Below are 25994 nucleotides of genomic sequence, written 5' to 3' on the forward strand. Positions count from 1 at the left end.
GCAGGAAGAAAGAGATGTATATGACCAGCGGACTCCTAACAACCTGTTTCTGACTTAAGTAGATAATAACCTGCAAAAAGGAGGCGTTTAATAAATGTTAGCTGAGGTGAGGTGAAAGATGCTCTGTTCAAATGGCAAATCTTCCAAGAACAATCTCTCTCAGAACAAGGAGGCTGCCTCATAAGGTAGAAAAAAGAACTTGATATAAAATAAGAAGCCTGGGACTGAATTTCAAGTCTGTCATTGAACAGATGTTGTGTTCCTGTCTCCATGCCTTCATATCACCCATCCCTCAAACCTGAAATGCACCCACTCCTTACCTCTGCCTTAGAATCCTTAGTTTCATTCAAAGCTCAGGGCAAACGCCACATGAGGCCTTCTCCCCTGCCACAACTGCTAATGCCTCCTTCTACACTAAAATTACCTTGTATTTATTTTGCATATGCTTCCATATATACATGTTGTCTTCTCCATACAACATAAGCTTCATGGGAGCTGAGGCTGTTTCACTTTTGTCTTTGTTTCTTTAGCACTTCTGGTTCCTTATGTGTAGCAGGAGCTTAATAAGTATTTGTTATCACAAATTTGGTAAAAGAAAGTTGAAGATGCTAGCTAAAAAGACACTGGAAAGAGCAAAGATCTTAAAAGTAAAAAAAGCAAGGTCTTGTCAAGTGAGCTCTGCAGGTATTTCAATTTGTAGTTTTCATGGCTTCAGTTAGCCATGATAATCTAGAATTTGTTACAAGGACAGTAATTCATATTTATAAAATATATGAGGCAATGTGACATAATTGATCAAAATCATTCAGTCAATCAATAAACATTTATTAAGCACCTACTATGTGCTAAATTCATCTTCTTTCAGCAGCACATGTAGGAGTGAAGGTGATGAATGGTGGAAGTATCCCAAAGCTGACGCTTGGCTGGGAATAATTATTGATATGATAAGAGAGCTAGGGATTCAAGACAGGATGACAGTGTGGAGTTGAAAAGGTTCACCAAAGGATCAAGATGTGAAAGAGAAATGCTACTGCAGGGGAGATGGTCTGAGAGAGAATTGAGGAATTAATGAGTTGGAGATTACACTGTGGACAAAACAGAGATTTTATAAGGGAAGGATTTATAAAGGGGAGAGGTGAAAAGTCAATAGGCTGTGGTCAGGTAAGAGGATTTCAGAATTCTTGAAGACAAAGTGGTACGTTTGTAGGTGATGGCAAGATTATGGGCATAGTCATTTTTGTGTGTGGCTGAGGTAGAGTGGAGAGAGGAGCTAATGGGAAGTGAGTAGATTGAAAAACTGAGTATAGACTCAGTCTACATAGCGTTTGAGGAAGAGTCAACATGTATAAGTATCCTAGTATGAGGGCAGGAGTTGGACAGAAGAGAAAAATTGTGAGTCATGTACATTATGACTTGGGGATCTGTAGAAAACAGCTACCAGGATTTTGACTTGATGGTAGATATGAATAGCATGAACTATAAAGGAAGAAACATTACCAAGTGATGGAGGTAAAGGGAGAGCCTGAAAGTGGCAACATGGAACAAGCCAGCCTAAGAGCAAGTGAGACCTGGATTCAAGTCCTACCTTCTGAAACACTGGCTGTGGCAGCTTAGGCAAGTCACTAAACTTTTCAGTGCCCTGAATTAGTGGCCTCCAAAGCAGGAGTTGTGGTCTGAACACAATAGGTGATCTACCTGTTATGTAGAAGATGGGTAGTACTCCAAGCTCTCCACAGTAGCCCATCAGAGAGCTTGTCTCTAGCATAGCTACATCCATCCTTAATCTCCCCACACCACTCTTCTCCCTCCAATGAGCAAGTTTCCAACTTGACCCTTCTGCATGGGGTTCTAGCAGTTACAAACCTTGTTACTAGGACACTACAGCAAAAGCTGTGCTGAAACCACTGGGAAAATTTCCCATATACCCACCCTTTTGTCCCCCATATCAGAGAAGGCCACAGAAATGAGGTGGTATCTGAGTTAAAACCTTGAAAGAAGATATTTATTGACTTGTCTTTTACAATACATTATGGTTCATAACACAGTGTTTATATTATCTTAGTTGATCCTCATGAGATGGATAGTACAACTATCATTATCATCCTCATTTTCAGAAGGGGAGTGGTAAGATATAAAGTCATTTGTCCAAGGTCACACAGCAAATGAAAGACCCTGACCTTAACTCTGGGTCACACAATCATCTATTTAGAGCCAACTCTCTAATTTTACAGATGAGGAAACTGAGACTAACTTGTCAGTCATCATGTGTCAGAGGTGGGATTTGAACCCTGGCCTTTGAACCCTGACTTTAAGCACTTGTGCCCTTTCTACCGTACCAAGCTGCCTCTCTCTCACAGCTCCAAGTGTAGACTATATGCTCCATTAGTTCACGAAGTATTTTGTATTTATATTTGTAGCCCAGCATCTTGCACATACTAGGCAATTAATGTTTTTAAGAACCTGGGCCTGGGCTCAGCTCAAGAGACACCTCCACTGGCATGAACCCAGGTCACCACAGTCTTTGGTGAAGGGGGTGATCTGAGTAAGGACAGCAGTCATACTTGGGGGAAGACCTTTATTGTGGTTTTCTGGGAAAGGCTTATGGCAGGAAAGGGAGTGTAGGAAATTGCTACTAGTAGAAGAAAATCAATATATTGAATAAGAAGCAAAACTGGGTTGCCATTATTAACACTAAGCTGTATGCAGCCAAAACAGTCACTTTAGACAACCCATACCTCATTCATTCTTAGCTACAACTTCATTTTTTGTCCTCTGGCTTAACTGCACCCTGCCTACCTTACATTCCCCATCACTCAGCTTCATGGGCATTTTTTTTTTCTGCTCTCCATCTACAGCCACAGCTGTTACTCTGTGTTTTGGCTGGTTATCCCTGTAAATGTCATGGACACCAGCAGCAATGACAAATGAGAGACTATTTTTACCATGGAAATAAGTATTTCACCAGATCATCCCTCCTCCATTATTGCCCCCAATTTTTTATTGTAACTAATTTTTTTTTTTGAGTAAGGGGATTCAAGGAGGTAAGCAAAGGTCTGATGCTTATGTAACATGTAGAAATCAAAAAGGGACTTGGAGTTCCTGAAAAGCACAAAGGCATATGGGACTTTGGGAAAATCACAATCTTTGTGTCACTTTGGCTTCCTTTTCTCTGTACAATGAGGAAATTGGACCAGATGACTCTCAGCTTCTTTCTAGCTCTAGATCCAATGATTTCCATGAATCCAATATACTAATTGTTTGGGTCCTAAGGTTTCTGATAATTGAAAATGAGTCTAATGTATTTGATACAGAACTATAAAATGGCAGTGCTGAAAGAGGGCCTTTGAGATGATCCAGTCCAGCATGTTATGGGAGGATTCTGAGGTCTCAAAAGGGAATTCTGATTTGCCTTGACATAAAGTCACTTGCAAAGTTAGGAATGGAATTTTTCAATATAATACATGCCACTCTTGTTTTAACATCTGCCTGTAGTGGTACCATCACAGCTGAATGTCCTTCTTCCTTGCCAAATATGGAGCCTTCCTTTTTTGAAAGGAACTAATGGAATGACCTGAACTATTATATAACAGCCTTCTGCTTTGTTTTCTTATTTCTAGTCTTTCCCCCCTATAATCCATCCCTTTACTCACTTTATGGAATATAATCTCATGTATGTGTGTTATCCCTCTAGTCAATGAGTCCTTGTGGCTCCCTACTACCTCCAGGATCAAATATAAATTCCTCTGTTTGGCATTCTAATCTCTTCATAACTTGGCCCTTTTGCCCCTTCCTACACTCACCTTTCACCAGTTCCTTGTTTATGTATTTGGATGTTTGATAGTTGTTCAGTCTTTTCAGTTGTGTCCATCTCTTCGTGACTTGGAGAAGGAATGGCAAACCATTCCAGTATCTTTGCCGAGAAATTCCCAAATGGGATCATGAAGAGTCAGACACAACTGAAATGACTTTGCAACAACAATCTCATTTATAGCATTACTGTGAGAAAAGCACCATGTGAACAAACTCCATATTATAAAAGTAGGCAAGTGTTATTACTCTTATTATGAGTCCAGTAGAAGGGGAGATCAGGAGATCATTTCTGGATGGGAGTGTAACAGAGAAGGCTTTGTGGCAGTGTACGTACTGGTGGAGTTAGGAAAACGAGAGGGCATTTCAGGTAAAGCAAACTGTGTTTGAGCAAAGGAGTAGAGGTAGAAAAACTGGGAGAAGTTTGGGGGATGGTGAGTGAATGTGATAGGGAAGTAGCTAGAGAGTTGAAAGAGTAATGAATTTGGAGCAGAACTAGGTTTGAGTCCCCTCTGCCACTTATTTGCTCTATGACATCATGTAACCTTTTCAAGTCTCATTTACTAAAAAAAAAAGAAAAAAAAAGAAAAAAAAGAAAGAAAAAAAGGAAAAAAGAATTGGTGGAGATTTGATAGATACTAAGGGGAAGGTAGCGGGCACTGTGTAGACAGATTTATGTATGGATTGGATTCAATGGTCTCTGAAGTGTCGCCCAACTCTGCAATTCTGTGACTGATTCCAGAAAGTTGAAGCCGAAAGAGACCTTGGATATCATCTAGTAATGATAATCTAAGTAGTCTAAAGCGCTTTTTTACAGGCAACAGAACTGAAGCCTTGGATACGTGTAGCAGAAATGGATTGGACCAAATTCACAGAATAAGTCAGAGGTAGAACTGGAACTTTTAGTGGCAGAATTCAGGTCTTCTAGTTTGGAATCCAATGGTCTTTCCACTATACTGTGCTCTAATTCCAACTCTCTTCTCTATACTTGTCACCTTTTCAAAGCTTTTTAAAAGTCTAAGATTTAGTTAGCCTTAGTCTTAAAATATATGGAAGTACTGAAGATATTTTTTTAATGTGGTTAAGACAAAAAAAGTAGTGACTCTTAAGAAATAAAGTAAAATTTAGTGTGGAGTTTTGTCTTATGTCACTGACAGATCATGCAATCTGCAAACCTTCAATACCTACAGAAATATACACAGCAGTTGTGGTTCAGTCATGTCTGATTTTCTTGTGATCCCATTTGGGGTTTTCTTGGCAAAAGTGATTTGCCAATTCCTTCTCCAGATCAGTTTACAGATGAAGAAACTGAAGCAAACAGGGTTAAAATGACTCGCCCTGGGTCACATAGCTAGTAAGTGTCTGAGGCCAAATGTGAACTCAGATCCTTCTGCCTTCCTTGCTACCAGGGAGACTGAGAATTATATATTACTTGAGCTCAAGGGATCTGAGAAGTAGCAGAGCTAAACCAATCCATTATCTGCACAAAGTCCAGAATCGATGCAGGGAGCCCCCGCATGGAAATCACCAGGCTGCCTAAGGAGGGGAGCAATAATTCAGTGGGGAATCAGAACAGGTCAAAACTTCCAAGCTGAACAGTAGCAGAATCAGACTTCTGAATGGCTGCATTTACAATCCGGGAAAGCTAAGACACAGTGTCTATCTTTCCCTTTGCATCCCTCCCTTCCCACCTCCCTCTAGGTCAACATGAATACCATCTCTTCTTCTCTGGAGGTTTGCGTATGAATGTCATATTTTCTATCCAGCTCTGGTCTTTTCATCAGCAATATTTGAAAATCCTCTATTTCATTAATGTTCCATCCCCTCCCCCTACCACTGTAGGATTATACTATTTTGCTAGCTAGATTATTCTTGGTTGTAATCTTAACTTCCATCTTCCAGAATATCTTATTATAAGCCCTCCATTCCTTTAGAGTAGTAGCTTATGATCCTGACTGTGGCTGCAACACACAGTATTGAAAATTTTATTTCTGGCTGCATGCAATATTTTATCCTTGACTTGGGAGCTCTGAATTTTGTTTCCTGGGAATAAGTGTTTTGGAACTTCTCTCAGGAGGACTCTTTTAATTTCTACTTTGTCCTTTGGTTCTAAGATATCTGGGCAGTTTTTCTTGAAATCTGAAGTCTAAGTTCTTTTTGTGATCATGGTTTTCAGATTCCCCAATAATTCTTAAATCATCTCTCCTTGATTTGTTTTTCAAGTCAGTTGTTTTTGCTATGAGATAGTTCATATTTTCTATTTTTTTTCATTCTTTCTGACTTAGTTTTATTATTTCCTAATGTCTCATGGAATCATTAGCCTCCACCTGACCAATTTTAATTTTTAAGAAGCTATTTTCTTCAAGGTTTTTTGTGCCCCTTTTATCAAGCTGTTACTTCTCTCATAATTTTCTTACATATCTTTCATTTCTTTTCCCAGTTGTTTTTCTCTAGCATTTCTATTTGATTTCTAAAATCAGTTTTTTTACTCTTTTAAAAAATCTCTTTCTTTAGCTCTTCTAGAATTCTTGTTGAGCTTATGTTCAATCTGCATTTTTCTTTGCTTTGCTTATAGATTTTAGGTAGCTGTCTTCTGAGTTTGTCTTGAGCTTCTCTGTCACATATTTTTTTTGTTGTTGCTATTTGTTAATATTTCCAGTCTATTTCTTCACTTTGGACTTTACATTAAGAGTTGTGTTCCGCTTACCTTTGCGGGGCAGGACCTGCTGCTATTTTCAGCTAGTGCAGTCTGTACATTTTCAGTACTTCCAAAGTGGTGTGATCTGGGGAAAGGTTTGGTCACCGTCCTTCTGCTCTATCCTCTGTTTTTTACCCAGGTAGGACCCTTGCGCCATCATGACTACAACTGCTCCTCTCTACTCTGGGATTGCAACCTGAAACTGGGTAATGGGCAAGAGAGCTGCCGAATGGCACTCAAAGATAGCAGAGTTCTTCTGGAATTTCTGTCTGATCAAGTGTTCAATCCCTTACCATTCCTGAGTACTCCTGGTATGGCCCCTGCTACCACATTTTTCAAATCCCACAGCTGGTAAAGCTTCCACTGCATTGCAGTCCCATCCCCTTTCGCAGGGTCTATACACCTCTTTGCCTTCCTAAACTATCCTGGACTGGAAAAAAAGTTGTTATAGAGGGGCTGATGGAAGAGTTTAGCAAGAATGTTGGTCTTATTCTGCCAACTTGGCTTCATCTTCCAAATGTCATGTCTTTCAAGAAGTCTTCCTTGATTCCAGTCTTCTTCTTTGGACTTCCCATTACAAGTGATATTGTGATGTTAGCTGTGTATGGATCTCATTTACCTCATAGATTATAAACTTTAGTAGTCAGAGACTTCACCTTATCTAACCTTTATGTCTCCCTTAGATAGCACAGTGCTCTGCAAATAACAAGTGCTTAATTCACTGCATGTGAATGATCATCACAGCTTAGTATTTAGGTCACAGTCATTCTGGGAGAATGACAAATATCACACATATTAGGCAGATCAATGAAAAATACTAGCTCTCCATAGTTTCTATGAAATAAAATCCTCTATCCTTTGTCATTCTAGCTAATACCTCTCTGTCATGTTCACCCTTTGTTACTGAAGAAGACCATGCCATCAGAGAAATGATGATGTGAGTTGCACTTGACTTTGTTTTGAGTGAGGGAGGGCTGTGCAGGTCACCAGCCTCACTTCTCCTCCTGAGCCATCTGAATCCAGTGACCAGATATTCCTCAGGATGACTGGAATGGCCCAGGATGCACGGGGAGACCTTGGGCCCTTTAGGCCAAGGTCTTTACAGGTACTCACAAAGGGTGAGGCAAAGTGCATTCCTTGAATAGGCCTGTTTAAGAAGTCGCCAGGGCACGGCCCCTTCAATGAGGTGAAGGAAAACAAAGACATCAGGCTGGGTTGGAAACAGCAACAGTTACTGTTGATAATCACTGTAAAGCTAGGAGGGTCTAGGGGCCCTTGGCAGGGGCCCATTGGGGTCCCAGTTTCAGAGTGCAGTAAATACCTCTCTGTGCATAATACTGAATACTCTGTTCCTGAACCTGATAAGTGCTTAAAAAAAAAATCTGCTGAATTGAATCCTGCACTTCTTTCTCTGCTGTTGAGTTCTGTGAGGATACATGACTTCATCACCATGTACAGTCTGTATTATAAGCTTTAAAAAGTTTAGAACTTCAAAATTCCACAAACCCCCTGGCTCTTGTATAAAATTCAATTCTCTTTGCTCTTCATTTTAAACATTTTTTGTTCAAGTACTGATCATTTACGTGCCAGATGTATATCAACTCTGCACCCAGCAACCTCATGGGCTCTCCAACAACCTCACAACGAGAATCCTCGAACAAACACCCCACAATAAAACAAGCTACTTAATTGCAAGTATTCACTTAGAAACATACTCACCATAGCAACAAAACCAATTACTTCAAGCCCTGTTAAATTATGCTCTAGAGGTGAAACAGATAGGTATTTTTTATGTAAAGAAACCATGTAGGCTTTGAAAACATATCAATATAATTCAAGAAGGGAAATGAATGGAAAACGAGTTTCCTCCCAATGTGCCAAGTTTGAATAGTTTTGATTATTAATTACAGAAAAGGATAGTAAGGTCTAAAAGTTAAAACTGTAGCAGTTATGACCAAAGAAAGCGCCCAAACAGAATTCTCTCCCTCCTCACCTCCGCCTCTTAGCTTTCCTGGTTTCTGTCATGTCATAGATTAAATCTCATCATCTAAAAAGAAGTCTTCCCTGATACCCCTTATGTTATGATACCTTCTCCCTGATGATTACCTCTACTTTATCTTGTCTATGCCTTGTTTATACATGGTTGCTCATGAGATATTTTAGGCTGTGAGCTTCTTGAGAACAGGAACTATCTCTTGCCTTTCTTTTTATCTCCACAATGACTGTCACAGAGGAGGTGATTAGTGTGTTTGTTGACTGACTGATGCTTATGAAAACCGTTATAATTAGAGTAAAAATGTCAGAGCTGAACAGTAGTTTAATGTAGTCATTACGTCTTGTCAGAGGTAATGTTGTAGAGGAACTTCCTGTTCCAATACAGATTAGACTAGATGATCCCTAAGCTCCCTTCCAATTCTGAGTTTCCATAATTGGTGCTAACAAGGGGTGGATAGGAGGGGAAGAAGGTGTGCAAAGATGACCAAGGTAATAAAAGACCAGAATCATATTTTCAGTGTTCTTTTAAAAATAGAGTTTTATTGCTTTCAAATATATATATATATCTCAAAGTAGGCAATGAGTTATTTGATAAAAACTCACACTTACATAGCTCTTTAAAGTTTTCAAAGCATTTTCTAGCATTTTCCTCAAAACTCGGTAAGGTAGGTAGTGAAAGTATTATTATTGCAATTTAGAGATGAGGAAAATGAGACTCTGGGATGGCTAAGTGACTTGCTAATCTCATAAGACAGCTAGGTGGCACCCTAGGGCATAGAGTGCTGGGCCTAGAGTCTGGAACACTAAATTTCCTAAGTTCAAATCTGCCATCAGACACACTAGCTATGTGACCCTGAGCAAGGCACTTAACCCTGTTGGTCTCAGTTCTTCATCTGTTAAAAAAAAAAAATAAGATAGAGAAGTAAATGGCAAACTACTCTAGCATCTTTGCCAAGAAAACCCCAAATGGGGTCACAAAGAGTCACACATAACTGAAATGACTGAACAACAAGAATATCTTATAGCCAATAAGTATCTGAGGTAGGATTCAAATCAGGTCTCCTGACTCTAAGGCTAGCATTCTGTCCACTGTTCTGTATAAGATGAAGTGGAGTCAAGATGGAAGAATGAGAATTAGCATTTCTGCTTAGCTCACGCAATATACCTATTCCACAACAACCTAGAAAACATGCTAGATTGAATTCAGATTGGGAAAGCCAAGAAAAAGTCACAGTGAGTAATTTTCCAGCACAGGGCAGCTTAGGAAGACAAGAGGTCTGTGGACTCTGGGACAGAAACTGCCCAGAAGTATCTTAGAACCCAGGGATGGGCTATGACTGATGCCAGGGCTAGAAAGAGTTCTGAGGGGCTCTCTCCCCTGAACTAGAATTGAGAACAAGAACAAGTTCTAGCTAACAGCTCTGCCATCCATTATCCAGTTTCAGATGACAGTTCCAGGGCAGAGAGGGATGGCTGAGAGTGAGAGACACCGGAGCGATGTATAAAGTAAGGAACAAGTTTCAAAAACTTAGCTGTGTGGCTCTGAGTCTAAGAGCAGAGGAGAGGTGGGGGACTCAGTCCTAACCTTGAGCCCCACACATATGCCTGGAGTGGACTATCTGGGATAGGAAAGCAAGACCAAAGGGGATTCAAGCAGTTCGGTTACTCTGAAAAGGCAGAACTTCCCAGCAGGCTAATGGTGACTAAGTCTAGCAGCAGCCTACTGAAACCACTATTTGCAGTCTCTGAAACTTCAAGGTTTTATGAGGACACAAATAGTACAGGCAATGGGTTCATTCCCACAGGCAATTCAATTCCCCAGATGGCTGCCCTGAGGGTTGGGGATGTCTTTCTAATGCTACAGAGTCTGTTTCTGTCTCTCTTCTATGTTTCTAGATGTTGGAATGCTTGGCTTTTGAATTGGTTTGCTACTTAATAAAAGTCCCAGAGTGTGGCCTTCAGCAGAAATGACTTCCTCTGACAGTACCCTGTGCCTCCTGTCTCCTGCTGGGCACAGTATCCCCTGAAGAAAGGGAGCAAGGGAGTAGGCTGGGCCTCTTCCATCTGATCCTAAGTAACTTCCCCTTATGCAGGGAGTCTATCACTTCCAGTGTCCTCAGGGAGAAGAGAAGCCAGGCCTTCCTCTGACCACACCATTTGTACCTTTCCATCTCCTTCTGGGCATAGCATGTCCCAAGTGAAGGCAGCAAGGGACTGATCTGGGTGTCTTCCATCTTACCCAAAGCCACACACTCCAACTATACCAACATAAGGCAACTTTTTATCACTCAAGTGCCTCATGATACTTTCTCCCTCTTCCCATGTCTCACATGAAAAGGTGGTCTCATCTCCTTGCCAAGTGATCCCATTCCATCCTGTCTTCTCCAACCCCCTCTGATCATTCCTACTCTATCACTTATTTTTAATTTCTCTCTTTCTACTGGCTCAACTCCTACCATCTAAAAACATGTCCATGTCTCCCTCATCCTCAAAAAGCTCTCAATTGATGGCACTCTCCTCACTAATATGGTCCTATTATCTCTTCTACTCTTTGTAGTTAAACTAGAAAAGGCCATCTACAATCGGTGCCTTTACTTTCCCTCCTCTCACTCTCTTCTTAATCCCTTACAATCTGGCTTCTGACCTTATCATTTCACTGAAACTATTCTCTCCAAAGTTGGTAAAGATCTCCTAGTTGCCATATCCAATGGCCCTTTCTCAATTTTCATTGTCCTTGACTGCTCTGCAGCCTTTGATATTGTTGATCACTTTCTCCTTATACTCTCTTCTCTCTAGGTTTTCAAGACACCACTCTATACTCCTTCTCCTCCTACCTATCTGGGTACTCCTTCTATGCCTCCTTTGCTGGATCTTCTACCAGATCACACGTTCTAATTGCAGATATCCCTCAAGGTTCTGTCTGGGTCCTCTTCTCTTCTCCCTCTATACTACTTCACTTGATGATCTCATCAGCTCCCATGGATTTAATTACTGTCTATGCTCATGTTTCTCAAATCCTGCCCCAAAGTCTCTGCTGACCTCCAGTCTTGCATCTCCAACTGCCTTTCGGATATCTTGAACTGAAAGTCCATAGACACCTTAAACTCAACATGTCCAAAACTGAATTCATTATCTTTGCCCTTAAACTCTCTCTGCCTCCTGCCTTTCTTATTAAAGTCTGGGGTAACATTATTCTTCCAGTCTTTCAGGCTCACAATTTAGAAGTCATCTTTGACTCCTTACTATCTCTCAACCCCAAATCTAATCTGTTGCCAAGGCCTGTCCATGTCACCTTTGCTACATCTATCCAGCAGGCCCAATTCTCTCTTCTGATACTGCCACCACTCTGGTGCAGGCCCTATCACCTCATGTCTGGACTACTGCAATAGCCTGCCTCAAGCCTACCCTCAGTCAGTCAACCCCTCCATTCAGTCACTAAAGTGATGTTCTTGAAACAAGGGTTTGACCACATCACCCCCTGCCTCCAATAAAACTCCAATGGTTCCCTATGTCTCCAGGATCAAATAAAAAATTCTCTGGCATTCAAAGCTCTTCATAACCTAGCTCCCTTGTACTTGCCTTATGCCTTACTCCCTTGTCACACATTTTCCATGTTGTGACACTGGTCTTTTTGTTGTTCCATGACACTCCGTCCCAAGGCATTTTCTCTGGCAGTTCCCCCCATGCCTAGAATGCTCTCTCTCCTCAACTCTACTTACTGACCTCCTTGGCTTCCTTTAAGCTCCAATCTCTTACAGGAGGCCTTTCCCAACCCCTCTTAATTTTAGTGACTTCCTTCTGTTTATTATTTCCTATTTATCCCATATATAGAATGTTAGTACATATTTGTTTGCCTGAGACTGACAGTTCCTTTAGGGCAAGAATTATATTTTTTCTCCTTTTGTATCCCCAGTGTTCAGTACGATGCCCAGTTCATAGTAGGCACTTAATAAATATTGACTGACTGATTCTCCAGATTACCTTACATTTACATTGGATATATCCTGTATGTATGTAGTTACTTGAAGGTTTTCTCTCCCATTAGAATGTGAGCTTCTTGATGGGAGAAACCATACTCCTCCCTTTCTTTGTAGACTCAGTGCTTGCCTCAGAGTGAGTGTTTAATAACTGCTTATCAGCTTACCAGGCCAGGAGAAGGAAGCAAGCATTCTTGTTCCTCACTACTGACTACCTCCAGGCCCTCCTCCTACCTACTTGTCATTCATTGTGTTACTTTAGGCTGCTCTTTAAAGAAGCATCTAAATAAAATACATCCCTGGGGTAAACAATTTCTTCTTTTGACAAATTCTAAAATATGTTGTAGAGTTTATATTTTTATGAAATTCTTTTTTCTTTTTTGTACACTTAATGAAAATAAACTTATGAAGTGCTTTCCATTTTCCATCAACCATATTTGGGTTACAGTTTACTTTTAAATCAAGATTACAGCCTAATCTTCCTAGATTATTCTTAAGAAGCTCACATGTAAAACCCTCCATATAGTGAAAAATTTCCTGTTTGGAGTCATTTAGGCACAGTTTTTGTCAGAAGAGAGTTCTCTCCATCTTCAAACATTCCCCCTCATCAGTTTCTTGAAACTTCCAACTCTTGTAGAGCTCTGTTAGTCCCAGAAGTTTAGAAATGAAGTGAACACTCCAGTGGATTGGCAATATGGTAACTCCTTCCATCCCTGCAGATCTTACACCCTCTCCATGCTTTCTGGTATGATGATGCTTTAGAGCAGGAAAGTAGACAGTCACTTTGCCCAGAAAAATCAAGAAGTCCCTGTAGCTACTTTGGTATAGTCTTTACCTACTCTTCCTCCCTGTAGCAGGGTTCTATGGAAAGAATGCTGGAATTGGAGGACTTGGGCTGAATCGCCTCTCTCATGCTCACTTTAGATATGACTTTGGGCAAGTCACTTTGCCTCCCTAAATTTCAATTTCTTCTTCTTTAAAATGAAAGGGTCAAACTAGATGACCTTTCTAAGCCCTCTTTCTATGATCCTATGACTACTTCTCTGAGCCTCCACACAAATAAATCACCTTTTCCAGGTCCTGGTGTCTTATTTCCTGCCCCTGCAGGCAACTCTCCCTTTTTCACTCTTTTTTTCTACCATAACCCTGGCCTTTATTTTTAAGTACTTCAATTTATATCTTGATGACTCTCAAAAACCTAAGCCACCACTTTTTCAGTTACCTGCACTCCTCTGATCTTCATTTTTCATTCCATCTCAGCCACACGATGATCCTGATCTTATCATCACAACCACGTGTTCCCTCCACCTTCACAATTTCGATTTGATCATAACTTCCTGTCCTCTCTCCGGTTCCCTCATCCCTCCTAGGTCTATCTTATGTCCTTATTAGAATCTCTAGACTTCTATGCCTTCCTGCTTTTCCAGGCCAGTACCCCTGCTCCTCCTTCAAAATCTCGACCTTTTAATTACCCGTTCAACCTTTTACTGCTCTTCACCCCTGGACCTCTGCTCCACTGTCCTACCAACACTAATTTCTTTCCAAATTCCAACCCTAAATCACTCCCATTAGCTGCCTTCTATTCTCCTACCTCCATGTTGAAGAATGCCACTTGTGAAAGTCACACAACCACTACAAATTAATGTTACAGAATTTCAACTGGACTCTTCCTAATGCAAGTGAATTATTAACTCACACCAATTACTCCAAAACTTCTCTTTTAGAGCCACTCACACCACTTCTCCACACCACTTCCAGTAAAGATCCTTGCCTTACATATTTCACTGAAAAAAAAAAAAGATGACAGTCATGAGCTTCTTCCACTCTCTAATGCCACACTTTCAATCACCTGAAAATCATTCCCCATTCTTCCCTCTATTCTTAGAGGATGAAGTGACCCATCTCGACCTCAGTGAACCCCCCCATCTTATGCCTTGATCCTGTCACCCCTTCTCAGGTACTCTGATAATACTCCATTGTCCCTAGTTCTCAATTTCTCCTTATTCACTGGCTTCTCCCCTGTCACTTACAATAATGCTGAGGTCTCAATCAGCTTTTTAAAAAAGTATTACTTTATCTCCACAAGCTGTCATCTTATATCTCTCTTCTCTTTCACAGACAAACTCCAGGAAGAAAGCTAACCACACTTGTTGCCTCCACTTGCCCCTCTCCCACTCACTTCTTAAGCCCTTGCAATAGTTTCTGACCTCATTCAACAAAAACTGCTTTCTCCAAGGTTACCAATAACCTCTTTACTGCTAAGAACTGATAACCTTTTCTTACTGCTTATCTTTCTTGACCTCTCTGCAGCATCTGATACTATTATCCACCTCTTCTTTTTAAATATTTTGTCCTCCCTGGCTTCTCATGGCACTGCTATGTAGTGGTAATCTCTGGCTGATTCCTCCCATTATCCTTCATAGGATCATCATCTATGTCCTACACTTACTATCCTGGGCCCTCTTCTCTTCCCTTCCTTATCTTATCAAGATCTTATCAGGTCAAGGGGCAGAGCCAAAATGGCAGAGTAGAAAGACTCACATACGCTACCTCCGAACCCACTGCCCATAAAATACCTGTGAAAAAAAGAACCACCGGCGAATTCTGGAGCAGCAGAAGCCACAGAACGGAGCGGACGAGATTTCTGCTCCAGAGAGCCTGAAAACCTCTCACAAAAGGTCTCTCGCGCCCGGACCCGGAGCAGAGCCCAACCCTGCCTTGGCGGCGCAGCGCCAAAAGGAGCAGATCCGATCAGGCTTCAGGGACGGAATCTCCAGCAGCCGCGCGGGTCCCTCCACCCACAGGTGACAAGGGTCGGTGAGAGGGTCTCTTTGGCGGGTCGAGAGGGGAGTGGGGTGCCCCCATAACTCAGGCCCCCTCGGGAGGCAGCAGCAGAGGCGGGAGCAGACCAGGGCTCCCCAAGCAGGCAGGACCTCGGATCCATTGTTGAAGGTCTCTGCATAAACCCCCTGAGGGAACGGAGCCTGTGAGGCGGCCCTGCCCTGCCCTGAGCACCTGAACTTAATCTCACACTGAACAGCAGCCCTGCCCCCGCCCAAAGCCCTGAGGCTGGGAAGCAGCATTTGAATCTCAGACCCCAAGTGCTGGCTGGGTGGATCTGGAGGCGAGGTGGGGGTGGAGAGGATACTCAGAAGTCAAGTCACTGGCTGGGAAAATGCCCAGAAAAGGGAAAAAAAATAAGACTATAGAAGGTTACTTTCTTGGTGAACAGGCATTTCCTCCCTTCCTTTCTGATGAGGAAGAACAATGCTTACCATCAGGGAAAAACGCAGAAGTCAAGGCTTCTGTATCCCAGCCCACCCAATGGGCTCAGGCCATGGAAGAGCTCAAAAAGGATTTTGAAAGATCTTATCAGGTCCCACGGATTCAATTATCATCACTATGAAGATAACTGCCAAATTTAGGCTTTATCTCTTTTTCGAACTCTAGTCCAGGACCTTCCAATTACCTGCTGAACATCTCAACCTGTACATTTCACAGGTACCTCAAACTCAACAGGGATCAAACCAAACTCATTATCTTTCTGCCTAAACCTACTCCTCTCCCTAACTGCCCTATTTTTATAAAGGATACTACCATTCTTCTGAACACCCCATAGGTCATTCCCAATTCCTCGCTCTCACTTAACTTCCATACCTAATCAATTGCCAATGTTTTCCATTCTAATTCCTAAATATTTCTTACATTCATTCTCTTTTTTTTTTCTCAGACCACAATCATCCTAATTCCAGCCCTCACCACCTTTTCAAAAACTTAGACTACTGGAATAGCCTCCTTACTGGTCTTCTTATATCCAGCGTCCCTTCTCTCCAATTCATCCTTCGCACAGATGCCAGATTGATATTCCTAAAGCATTTATACAAATATATCACAATACTATGAAACCATGTCACTGCCTTCCTCAAGAATCTCTTCAATGCCGCTAAGATAAAATTCAAATTCCATTCTTTGCAGTGCATTTTTACAGATTATTTACATTTACTCCCCCTCACTCCCCCTCCTCTCATATTGTACATTCTCATAAAACTGTTCCTATCTGATGTCACTCTTAAGCTCTTTTCCTTTATCCTCACAGTCCTATTGATTCTACCTCAAAAACATTATTCACCACTCTCTCCTATCCTTTCACAGTAGCAACTGTCTTAGTTCAGGCCCTTCACACCTTTTCAATGGACCACAGCAATAGCCTCCTAATTGCTTCACTCTGCTTCCAAACCTCTCATCTGTTAATATTCCTTCCACATGGGTGCCAAAACCATCCTTCTAAGGCACTGCCATATCATTCCCCTGATCAGAGTGGCTCTCTATATCCCCTCTAGGGTAAAACACAAACTCCTTAGCAGTAGGCAATTTAAAATCTTCAACAATCTGCCTATAATGTACATTTCCAGTCTTATTTCTTATAAATATCTCCTCAGATACTCTATGTTCTAGCCAAATTAACCTCAGAGCTATTTCCCAAACTTGATATTCTATGTTTCTTCATGTATTTACTCTGGCAAGGCTCACATACCTGGAATTTGCTTCCTCCTCAAGTCAGCTTAGATGCTTCATCCTCTATGAAGTCTTCCCTAAGTGCTCCAGTTGTTATTTCTAAAGCACAGGTCTGAGCATGTCAATCCTTTGAAGAAGGCTAGAGTGGTTCCCTTTCACCTCTGGAGTAAAATACGAGCTCTTCTGCTTGGTACTTATAATGTGGCTCTAAGCCTACTCTTCCAGGCTTGTTGTATGTTGTTCTCTTTTGTTCCATGCTATTCAGATAATTTTGGCTATTATTTACTGTGATCATTCTCAACAAGTTTGGCACCTGTGTCACTGTTTTCCTTTTCTCCTTAACTCCTTATACAGTAGGGACTACAGGGTTCATGGTGTTGATGCTCTCTTAAACTCCATAACCTCCCAATTCCTAAATCTCTTTAAGTTCCATGACCTTTGCTCCAATTCAGTCACACATAGAGATCTATGCCCTGGATCTCATCAATACCCATAAGTGTTTCACTTCCTTATTCAAAAACATTCTGCTATCTGTCCATAACTTTACTTTCTTCCTTTCCCAATACTGACTCTGTAGTTAAAACACTTTATGACACCAATTTTATCAATCCTCAAATCGCTTCCCTTTTGTTCTATCACTACTAATTTCTTGCCAAAACCCTCTTACTCAGGTGCTGCTAAAACAGAGCACAACCTTGTTGGAAGTTACACAACCCTGCTGACTGTGTATACTATGTAAATTCATGTTATCCAATGTCAAATGGGCCCCCACTGAAGACAAGGCAATCCTTTTATTCCTTCCTAGTTGAGTCCCTACCTCATTCCTAGAGAAATTAATATTATATTACTATATTAATAAATAATTATTCACTTGTGACCCACCCTTTCCCTTTTATTTCTGTTAGCTCCTGAAAAGGCCAATCAGTCTCTGAAGGGCATGGCTGAGTGATAAGATTTGCTCCGAGCCCTTAAGGTTCATTAACTAGATGGGCAGAACCCTACCTAACTGGGAGACCTAATTTCTTTTTAGAGTATAAATAGAATTCAATCTGGGGAAACCTTTGCCTGGAGGAGGAAACCCCTTGTCCTTGACCCCCTCCGTTAGAATTCAGGGCAACTCACTTCATGAAGTAGAAAACCAGCTAGAGAGGTCTGGATAGAGATGACTTTCCTTGCCCAAATGCCTTGAGACTGCTCATTCTCAAGATCAAGGCATGTTTCTTAGCAGGAAGAGCTGAAGACTTTTAACCTACTTTTGCATTAAACGTCCATCAGTCAAGGTTGATCTTCACTTGTCAGGGGAGTTCCCTTTCAAGGGATTTAAAGCATTTCAAGGTCTCCCTTGGAGTCTTTGGTTATGGAGAGAAACCAATGACTATCAATTTATTAACTAGCCTAATTAATAAATTGATTATTAATTACCCAGAAAGTCGGTCTCTCAGCATTTTTATTTATTTATTCCCCAAAATTTCTGTTTTCAAGCCTTCCAACACATCTTACTTCTCCCTCTCCCAACTCTATCTTGCTTCTTAATTTACTGATAAAATTTTGGACATTAATCACAAGGTCCTCCAAATCTTTTGAGCTCAAAATCCTTTGACATCACACCCTACTCTTTCCTTCTTTCCTATATTCCGACAATGAGATGACCTTACTCCTGGCCAAAGCCAACACATCTACATTTACCCATGACCTGGTCCTCAACTATCTTCTCAAGCATTCCCACTCTCTCATTTTCAACCTTTCCCTATCTACTGGAGTTCTTCACTGCCTTAAAACATGCCAAAAAGCATGCTAATGTCCCCCATTCTTAATAAAACCTTCATTAGATCCTACTATCCACTCAAACTATTGTCACATATTGTTATATGCCTGTGAAACTTGGACAGTATATCAGTACCACATCAGGAAACTAAAGCATTTCCATTTGAATTATCTTGGGGAAATTCTGAAGATCACCAGGCAGATATTGAGGTCCTTTCTCGAACTAAAATGCCAAGCATTCAAATGACACTGTAGAAAGTGCAACTCCAAAAGTTGTTCAACGCCAAATGTATGCTTGCCAAAAAGATTATTTTATGGAGAACTCACATAGAGCAAGTGCTCGCATGGTGGTCAGGAAAAGGGATACAAGGTCACTCTCAATGTTTTTCTCAAGAACTTTGGAATTAATTGTGTGACATGGGAGACACTGACAAAGTACTACGCAGCACAGTGTGCCTTCATCAGAAAAAGTTCTGTGCTCTATGAGCAAAACAAAATTGAAGTAGCTCAAAAGAAATGTGAGATGTGCAAATTTAGAGAATCCACCTCAAATGTTCACATGGACTGTTTGTGCCCAACCTGTGGTAGAGCATTCTGAGTTTGTACTGGTGTGAACAGACAGACACCCTGTTACTTGACTCTAGCAAAGTGATGCCAATTTTGGTCCTCTTCAAGAAAGAAGGACAACAATGTGACCTAACCTGACATATTGATCTTTTCTCAGTCATGTTTTTAGAAAAAAAAAATTGACTATACTCACTGCTTCAACTCTTCTCAATAACTACTCAACCTTTTAGAATATGGCTTCTGATTCCATTCTTCAAGTGAAATTTCTCTCTCCAGAGTTCCCAAAGATGTATTGATTGCCAAATATGATGGTCTTTTCTCGGTCCTTTTCCTTCTTGACCCCTCTACTTCATCTGACCACCCTGTTCTTCTGGTTATCCTCTCTACTCTGGTTTTTCTTGAAATTATTCTCTCCTGGTTCTGCTCTTATCTGTTCAACCACTCCTCATTCTCTTTTGCTAGATTTTCCTCAGGTAATGTTCACTAATGTTGACTGTCTCCTCAGGGTCTATCCAGGGTCCTTATCTTATCTCTCTCTACAGTTTCTCTCTCTGTGACCTCATTAGTTCCCAGGATTTAAATATCATCTCTATGCAAAAGACTCATAGGTTTCTATATATTCAGACCCAGTCTTCCACCTGAGCTTCTATATTGCATCAAGGACTGAATATTGTTCATTTCAAAGTGGATGTCCTGGAGACATCAAAATTCAACATGTCCAAAAAAGAAACTAAATTTTTCCCTAAATCTACCCCTTTACCAAACTTCCTTAATTGTGCTGAAGGTAAGACTATTTTTTTCCCAGACAATAAGGTTAGTAACCTTGGTGTTATTCAGGATTCCTCACTCTTCCTTACTCTACCATTCAATCAATTACCACATCTTGCTTTTTCTCCTCCACAATGTCTCTCACATCCAGTCCCTTCTACATCTTCATAGAACTATCACATTGATTGGTTCAGGCCTTTACCTGTCAGCTAGATTACTGCAAAGCATCCTAATTTGGTTTCCATTCTTTAATGCCTTCCCCATGATAATCCATCCTCCCTTCTGCTGCCAAAGTGACTCCTTTCTGATCATGTGGCTTCCATCCTCAGTCAACTCTAGTGGCTCCCTCTCTGTGATCAAATACAAACTCCTTGCTTCAGTTTTTAAAGGGCTTCACAATCCAGCCCCAAACTATCTTTTCAACTTTCCTGTTCATTCCTCCCACCCTCTATGATCCAGACCAAATGGCACCATGTTCCATCTCATGCCAAGGTACTGGTTGTCCTCAATGCCTGGAATGATCTTAGTCTTCATGTCTATGTAGCACAAATACTACCTACAGTAAGCTTTCATGATCTCCCCAATTTCTAGTGCCCTTTCTACCTTATATTTAATTATTTTGTATTTATCCTATTTATACTTATTCTGAATACATTTGTATATGTCCTTGTTCTCTTTCTCTGCTCCTTAAGAGTAGGAATTGTTTCATTCTTTGTATTTGTGTTCCCAGTGCCTGAAACATAATAAACAGTAAATAAACTCATTTGTTGATTGATTCCTGTACTTTACTGTCCAGCCAAGACAATCTATTTATAGTTTCTTGTACGTACATGACATTCCATCCCCCCCACGCCTTTAATACAATCCCTCCTCACCAATGCTGACTCATAGAATCTCTAGCTTCCTTCAAGGCTCAGCTCAAGCACCACCTCCTACACAAGAGTTGCGAGTGCCCTGTTCCCTTCTTCCCAGTAACTATACACATATATGTAGTTACATGTTATGCATAGTAACACGTACATAATGCTTAAACAAATGAAGTTTTCTCCATTTCCTCAAATTGCCTTCTCTACCTTCCAACCCCATTATTTGTGTTCGTAATGTATTTTCCCACCAGTAGGATGCAAAATCCTCAAAGGAAGGGAAAACTTCATCTTTCTTTTTGTATCTTCACTGCCTAACACAGTGCCTTGCATATAATAGTCAATTAATAAATGTTTAAAAGTGAATGATTTGTAATTGGTATATACAGATGCTGTAGACCATGGCTTCTAAAATACTTTAAGTACACTTTGCAATCTGTGAATTTGCTCCACATACCTTGTTGTTGCACAAAGATATCCTGTGGAAATTAGAGAAGTCAAGATAACATAGCATAAAGAGAACTAGATTTGCAAATGGAAGCACTGGATTCTAGGCCCAGATGTGAATTTGGCCAAATTATTTCTTATCTCCTAGCAATAGTTTCCTCATTCTTAAAATGAGTTACATTAAGGTAAAATAAGGAGGAGGTACATAAAGGAAGACTGAAACAGAGACTCATTGTTTATGGCTGGATCATGCCAATATAGTAAAAATAATAATACTAACCTAAATTGATTTATAGTAGCAAATTTACATTACATAAATTTATAGTAGTGTTACAACCATATTACCAGGAGTTTGCCTTCTAGAATGAGACAAAATTATTACAGAATTGGTCTGTAGGACTAAAAGGCCTACAGTCTCAAAGAAGATTATTTTTAAAAAAAAATGAAGGGGGCTTAGGACTATTAGATAAACTACTGAAATACCATAATAATCAAAATTATTTAATATGCATTTAAAAGACAATTAGATGAGTGGAAGCCTAGAAAACAAAGACTGAGAAGCAACCAAATCCATTAGCCCATGTTAAATAAACTCGAGTTGTTGGCAATTAAACAACTGCAGAAAGGATTCCTTATTCAATAAGAACTAGTAGAAAAACTTGATGATTTGGCAAAAATAAGGTTTACATAAGCATGATGCACTATGTATATTATAATTACAGGTACAAATTAAATGAGTCACCTAAAAAAATTAAGAGGACAACAGAAGGAGGTACCTTTCATAATGATGGCCAAGGAGAATTCTTAACCAAAGAAGAGACAGGGATCAGAAAGATAAAACAGATAATCTTGATTGCATAAAATTAATTTTTTTTTTGGCACAAACAAAATCAATACAGCTATGAGAAGAGGTACAACAACTCAGCTGAGGAAAAAATATTTCCATCAGATTTCGAAGTCTGAAATTCTAGATATGTAGGGAAATGGCACATTTAATTAAGAAAGGATACAAGCAAAGAATTTTTAAAAAAAGAAATGAAAACTATCAGCAGTCACATGAAAAATACTTCAAATTACTAATGAGATAAATTAAAATTAAAACAACTCCAAGGTTTTACTTCAACTCAACAAACTGGCAAAGATGGTAAAATTCAAAAATAGTAAATGTTTGTGTTTGGAGTACTCTAGAAAGAAAGGAATATATACTGTTGGTGGAGTCATGAATTAATCTAACAGTTTCAAAAACAATTTATAATTATGGGAGAAAAGTGACTAAATTGTTCATATCCTTTGATTCAGGCATATAGCCTCAAGCAGGTCAAAGATAGAAGAGAACGGTCTCATAATTACAAATATTTATAGTGATATTTTTTGTGGTAGCAAAGAACTGGAAGGAAAGTGATGCCCATTGACTGGGAAATGCCTGAATAAATTGTGGTATCTCAAAGCAATGGAACATTAACGTGCCACAAGAAACAAAACTACAGGGATTCGAAAAAACTTGAAAATACTACTATGAACTGACACAGAAAAAAAGAAAACAGAACAAAGAGAACAAGATATACAATGAAATGACACAATAACATAAAGGAAAATTATACTACATGTGAATTAAGATGAATGTAATGAATATTCTTGATTTCTAGGGGTCTGATGATAAAATATTTCTCTTTTCTTGATACTCTGAATATAGAGTCAATGGTAGTGGTGGTGGGGAAGGAGTAGGAGTAGGAGGATGTTGGGAAGTGATAATATAAAAAAGCAACAATATAATACTATAAAATAAAAGAGGGGATTTACATGAGATTATCTCTAAATTCCTTTCAAGGTCTAAAACTCTTTGACCATTACAAATTCCAAATTATTAAATCACTTATTAAAGAAATTTCACCATGCTGCAACCCATTTCATATCCCTAATGACAATCTTACAGGTACAGTGTGATACACTGGAAAGTTCACTGTTCTAGGACTCAGGAACCCTGGGATCAAATTTCAGGTCTACATTTAGTAGACAGAGACCTTTGGCAAATTATCTCACCCCTCTGAGCTCCAGTTTCCTCTTCTGTAAAATGGGGAAGATAATTCCTGCCTCGTCTAATTCACAAAGTTGTTTTATTTCAAGAATAAAATAAGACGATGCCTATGAAAGTATTTTATGCTACAAAAACGCTGTAAAAATAGAAACTACAAATGGCAAACTAATACTATGACACTGAAAGCCTCTAACAAAAGGATCATAAGAAACTGTGTGGTACAGCTGAAAGGCGACTAGACTTGAAATGAGAAGGGTTCAGTCCCAGCTCTTAAGATTTATTAGGTGTGTGATCTTGAGTGTGTCAATTTCTGAGCCTCAGTTTCTCCTTTGTAAAATGGGAATACTAACTCATAAACTAATAACTACATAGGGCTTCTTATAAGGAAATCACTTGGTGCTATAGAGACTGCAGAGAAAGCATTATCTGTTGACATTTACAACAGAGTACTTACTTCTCTAAAAGTACACTGGCATTCACATTATCATAAGTTTTTTACTAGCTTTAAAAATGCATTTACCTGTGCAGGTGGCTCAATTGTTATCCACGCTGGAAGCATCAAACTGGGATTTAGAGGCTGGGTTCCTACACGGAAGTAAACTCCACCCCTGGAATCACAGGCCCAAATGTGCTGGTTTCCACATGACAAACTGATTAATTTTATAGAACCTACAGAAAGTAAAGAGTATTAAAAAGCCAACCATGTAACAATCACTCTTTTTAAAATGAATATTCTTCAGCTTATGATGTGAACTTTTACTCTTCAAAGGAAGGAAAAGGCTTCTGCTTTCAACTCTAGCTGTACTATGGAATCATTTTATTGCTGTACACATAGCAACACCAACTGCCATATGAGTATGAGAGATAAGGACACATATAGCAAGGGAAGCAACACAGGAGGGTAGAAAGAACCCTAGTTTTGGAATCAGAAGACCTCAGCTCAGGTCTGAGCTCTGGCTCTGACTGGGCATGTGATCTTGCAATTAACTCTCGGAGTAAACTTCTCTTCCTTACAACTAAAATGGAATATTTGCATTTCCTACTTCAGAGTCTGAATGAACTTGCTTCTTCATTTTTTAATGGGGATAACACCTGCCTTACCTATCTTCTTCAGGGCTGTGAGAAAAATGATTCTGCAAGAATTAAAGTACTAGAGAAATTAGAACAATAATAACAATCACCAAGATTATTCTACGTCCTCATCAAGTCTCACTTAAGCAGCACATTCATAGACAGGTAAGAACGTCAGGGAAAGGAGAAAGAACTAGCTCGCCACCAAGTACAGAAGGATCCAACTGAGCATGACAATAGAAAGAGCACTATCCTAGGAATGAAGAAACCAAGTTTCTGGTCCTAACTTCACTTTTTGTTTTTTGTTTTTTTTTTTGGTAAGACAAGCAGGGTTAAGTGACTTGCCCAGAGTCACACAGCTTGTAAGTATCAAGTATTTCACCTTTTATATCTATGTAATCTTGGCCGAGTCACTTTTGGTCTTTGATTTTATCCATTTGGACAGATACATTCAAGTGGTAATATATAAAAGTATACACATATGCACTGATAAAGTGTGTGTGCTGGATCCTATCTGTATAGTTTGGGAGTTGGATTGTATGATTTTTGAATTCCCTAAATCCAATGATTCTAAATCAGAAGACCTGGTCATATCAGTTTATTGATTTTCTCTAGTGAAGCTCAGGAGCCATGGAACAAAAAAGTAGAAAGAAATGGAATGGTAGATGTTACCTAGGTTCAAAGATTCAGAGGTTGGAAATGATGAAAGGTTAGTAGGGCAAAGGATTTTAGAGTAGTACCTAAGTGTCTTTTTTAAAATATGGCACCAGAACTCACAAGACAAAAGATTATCTAATCTTAGGAGTAGGTCCTCAGGGGTTTGTATTTATCTACATGAACTAAATGCTAGCACATTAAGTGCTCATTCATAGGAGAATCAACAGAAGTCAGGCAGATATGTCTTTGATCCTTTTTCAGATATTCCAGAGCTAGCAGCAGACCTGGCTAACAGTTTTTTATGATACAGTAATATCTCAGCGCATTCAGATGCCAAAATTTGTTCAAGCATTCCTTTGTCAATCAAAAGCTTTCCTAATAGTTTTCGCTTTTGGTTGAAGCTAAAAAATTGAGAATTAAGTTAATCATAACATAATAATAGCTCACATTTCATATAGTACTTTGCAGTTGACACAATTCTTAAGTTCACTGTCTTGTTTGATCATAACTCTGAGGTAGGTAGTATGGCTAGTTTTTTTATCCTCATTTACAGATAAGAAAACTGAAGCACTAGAAAGATCTAATGATGTATCTACGGTAATAGGAAATATTGCAGCCAGAAATATTTAATATACCTTTTACTAACCACAAAACCATAAAAACTCTATTATTAAAATACTATGAAGGGCAGTTAAAGAAAAAGATTAAGTATTAATTGGAGAATAAATAATCTAATCCTAAAGAACTGGTGAGTCAAAGACTAAATCACAGCAGTAGCTGCCTTCATTAAAGATAATGACTGGTCATTGTATTGTTTAAGAGTTCTTTTC

At 39.7% G+C, this 25994-nt stretch overlaps 1 protein-coding gene across 5 annotated transcripts in view; it reads right to left on the bottom strand.

The window, feature by feature from the left end:
• TECPR2 (tectonin beta-propeller repeat containing 2) overlaps positions 1 to 25994 on the bottom strand; it is a 153351-nt gene that overhangs the window by 11965 nt on the left and 115392 nt on the right. For 4 of the 5 annotated variants that reach the window (XM_072630165.1, XM_072630166.1, XM_072630167.1 and 1 more), the window contains one exon: positions 23957 to 24105. In XM_072630165.1, the coding sequence (XP_072486266.1) occupies positions 23957 to 24105 (149 nt within the window). Of the gene's footprint in view, positions 1 to 20681; positions 20825 to 23956; positions 24106 to 25994 lie in introns of those variants that run through there. The other variant, XM_072630169.1, reaches the window with a different exon arrangement.

The sequence above is a fragment of the Notamacropus eugenii genome, chromosome 1 (genome assembly GCF_028372415.1).
Source record: "Notamacropus eugenii isolate mMacEug1 chromosome 1, mMacEug1.pri_v2, whole genome shotgun sequence".
Lineage (NCBI taxonomy): Eukaryota > Metazoa > Chordata > Mammalia > Diprotodontia > Macropodidae > Notamacropus > Notamacropus eugenii.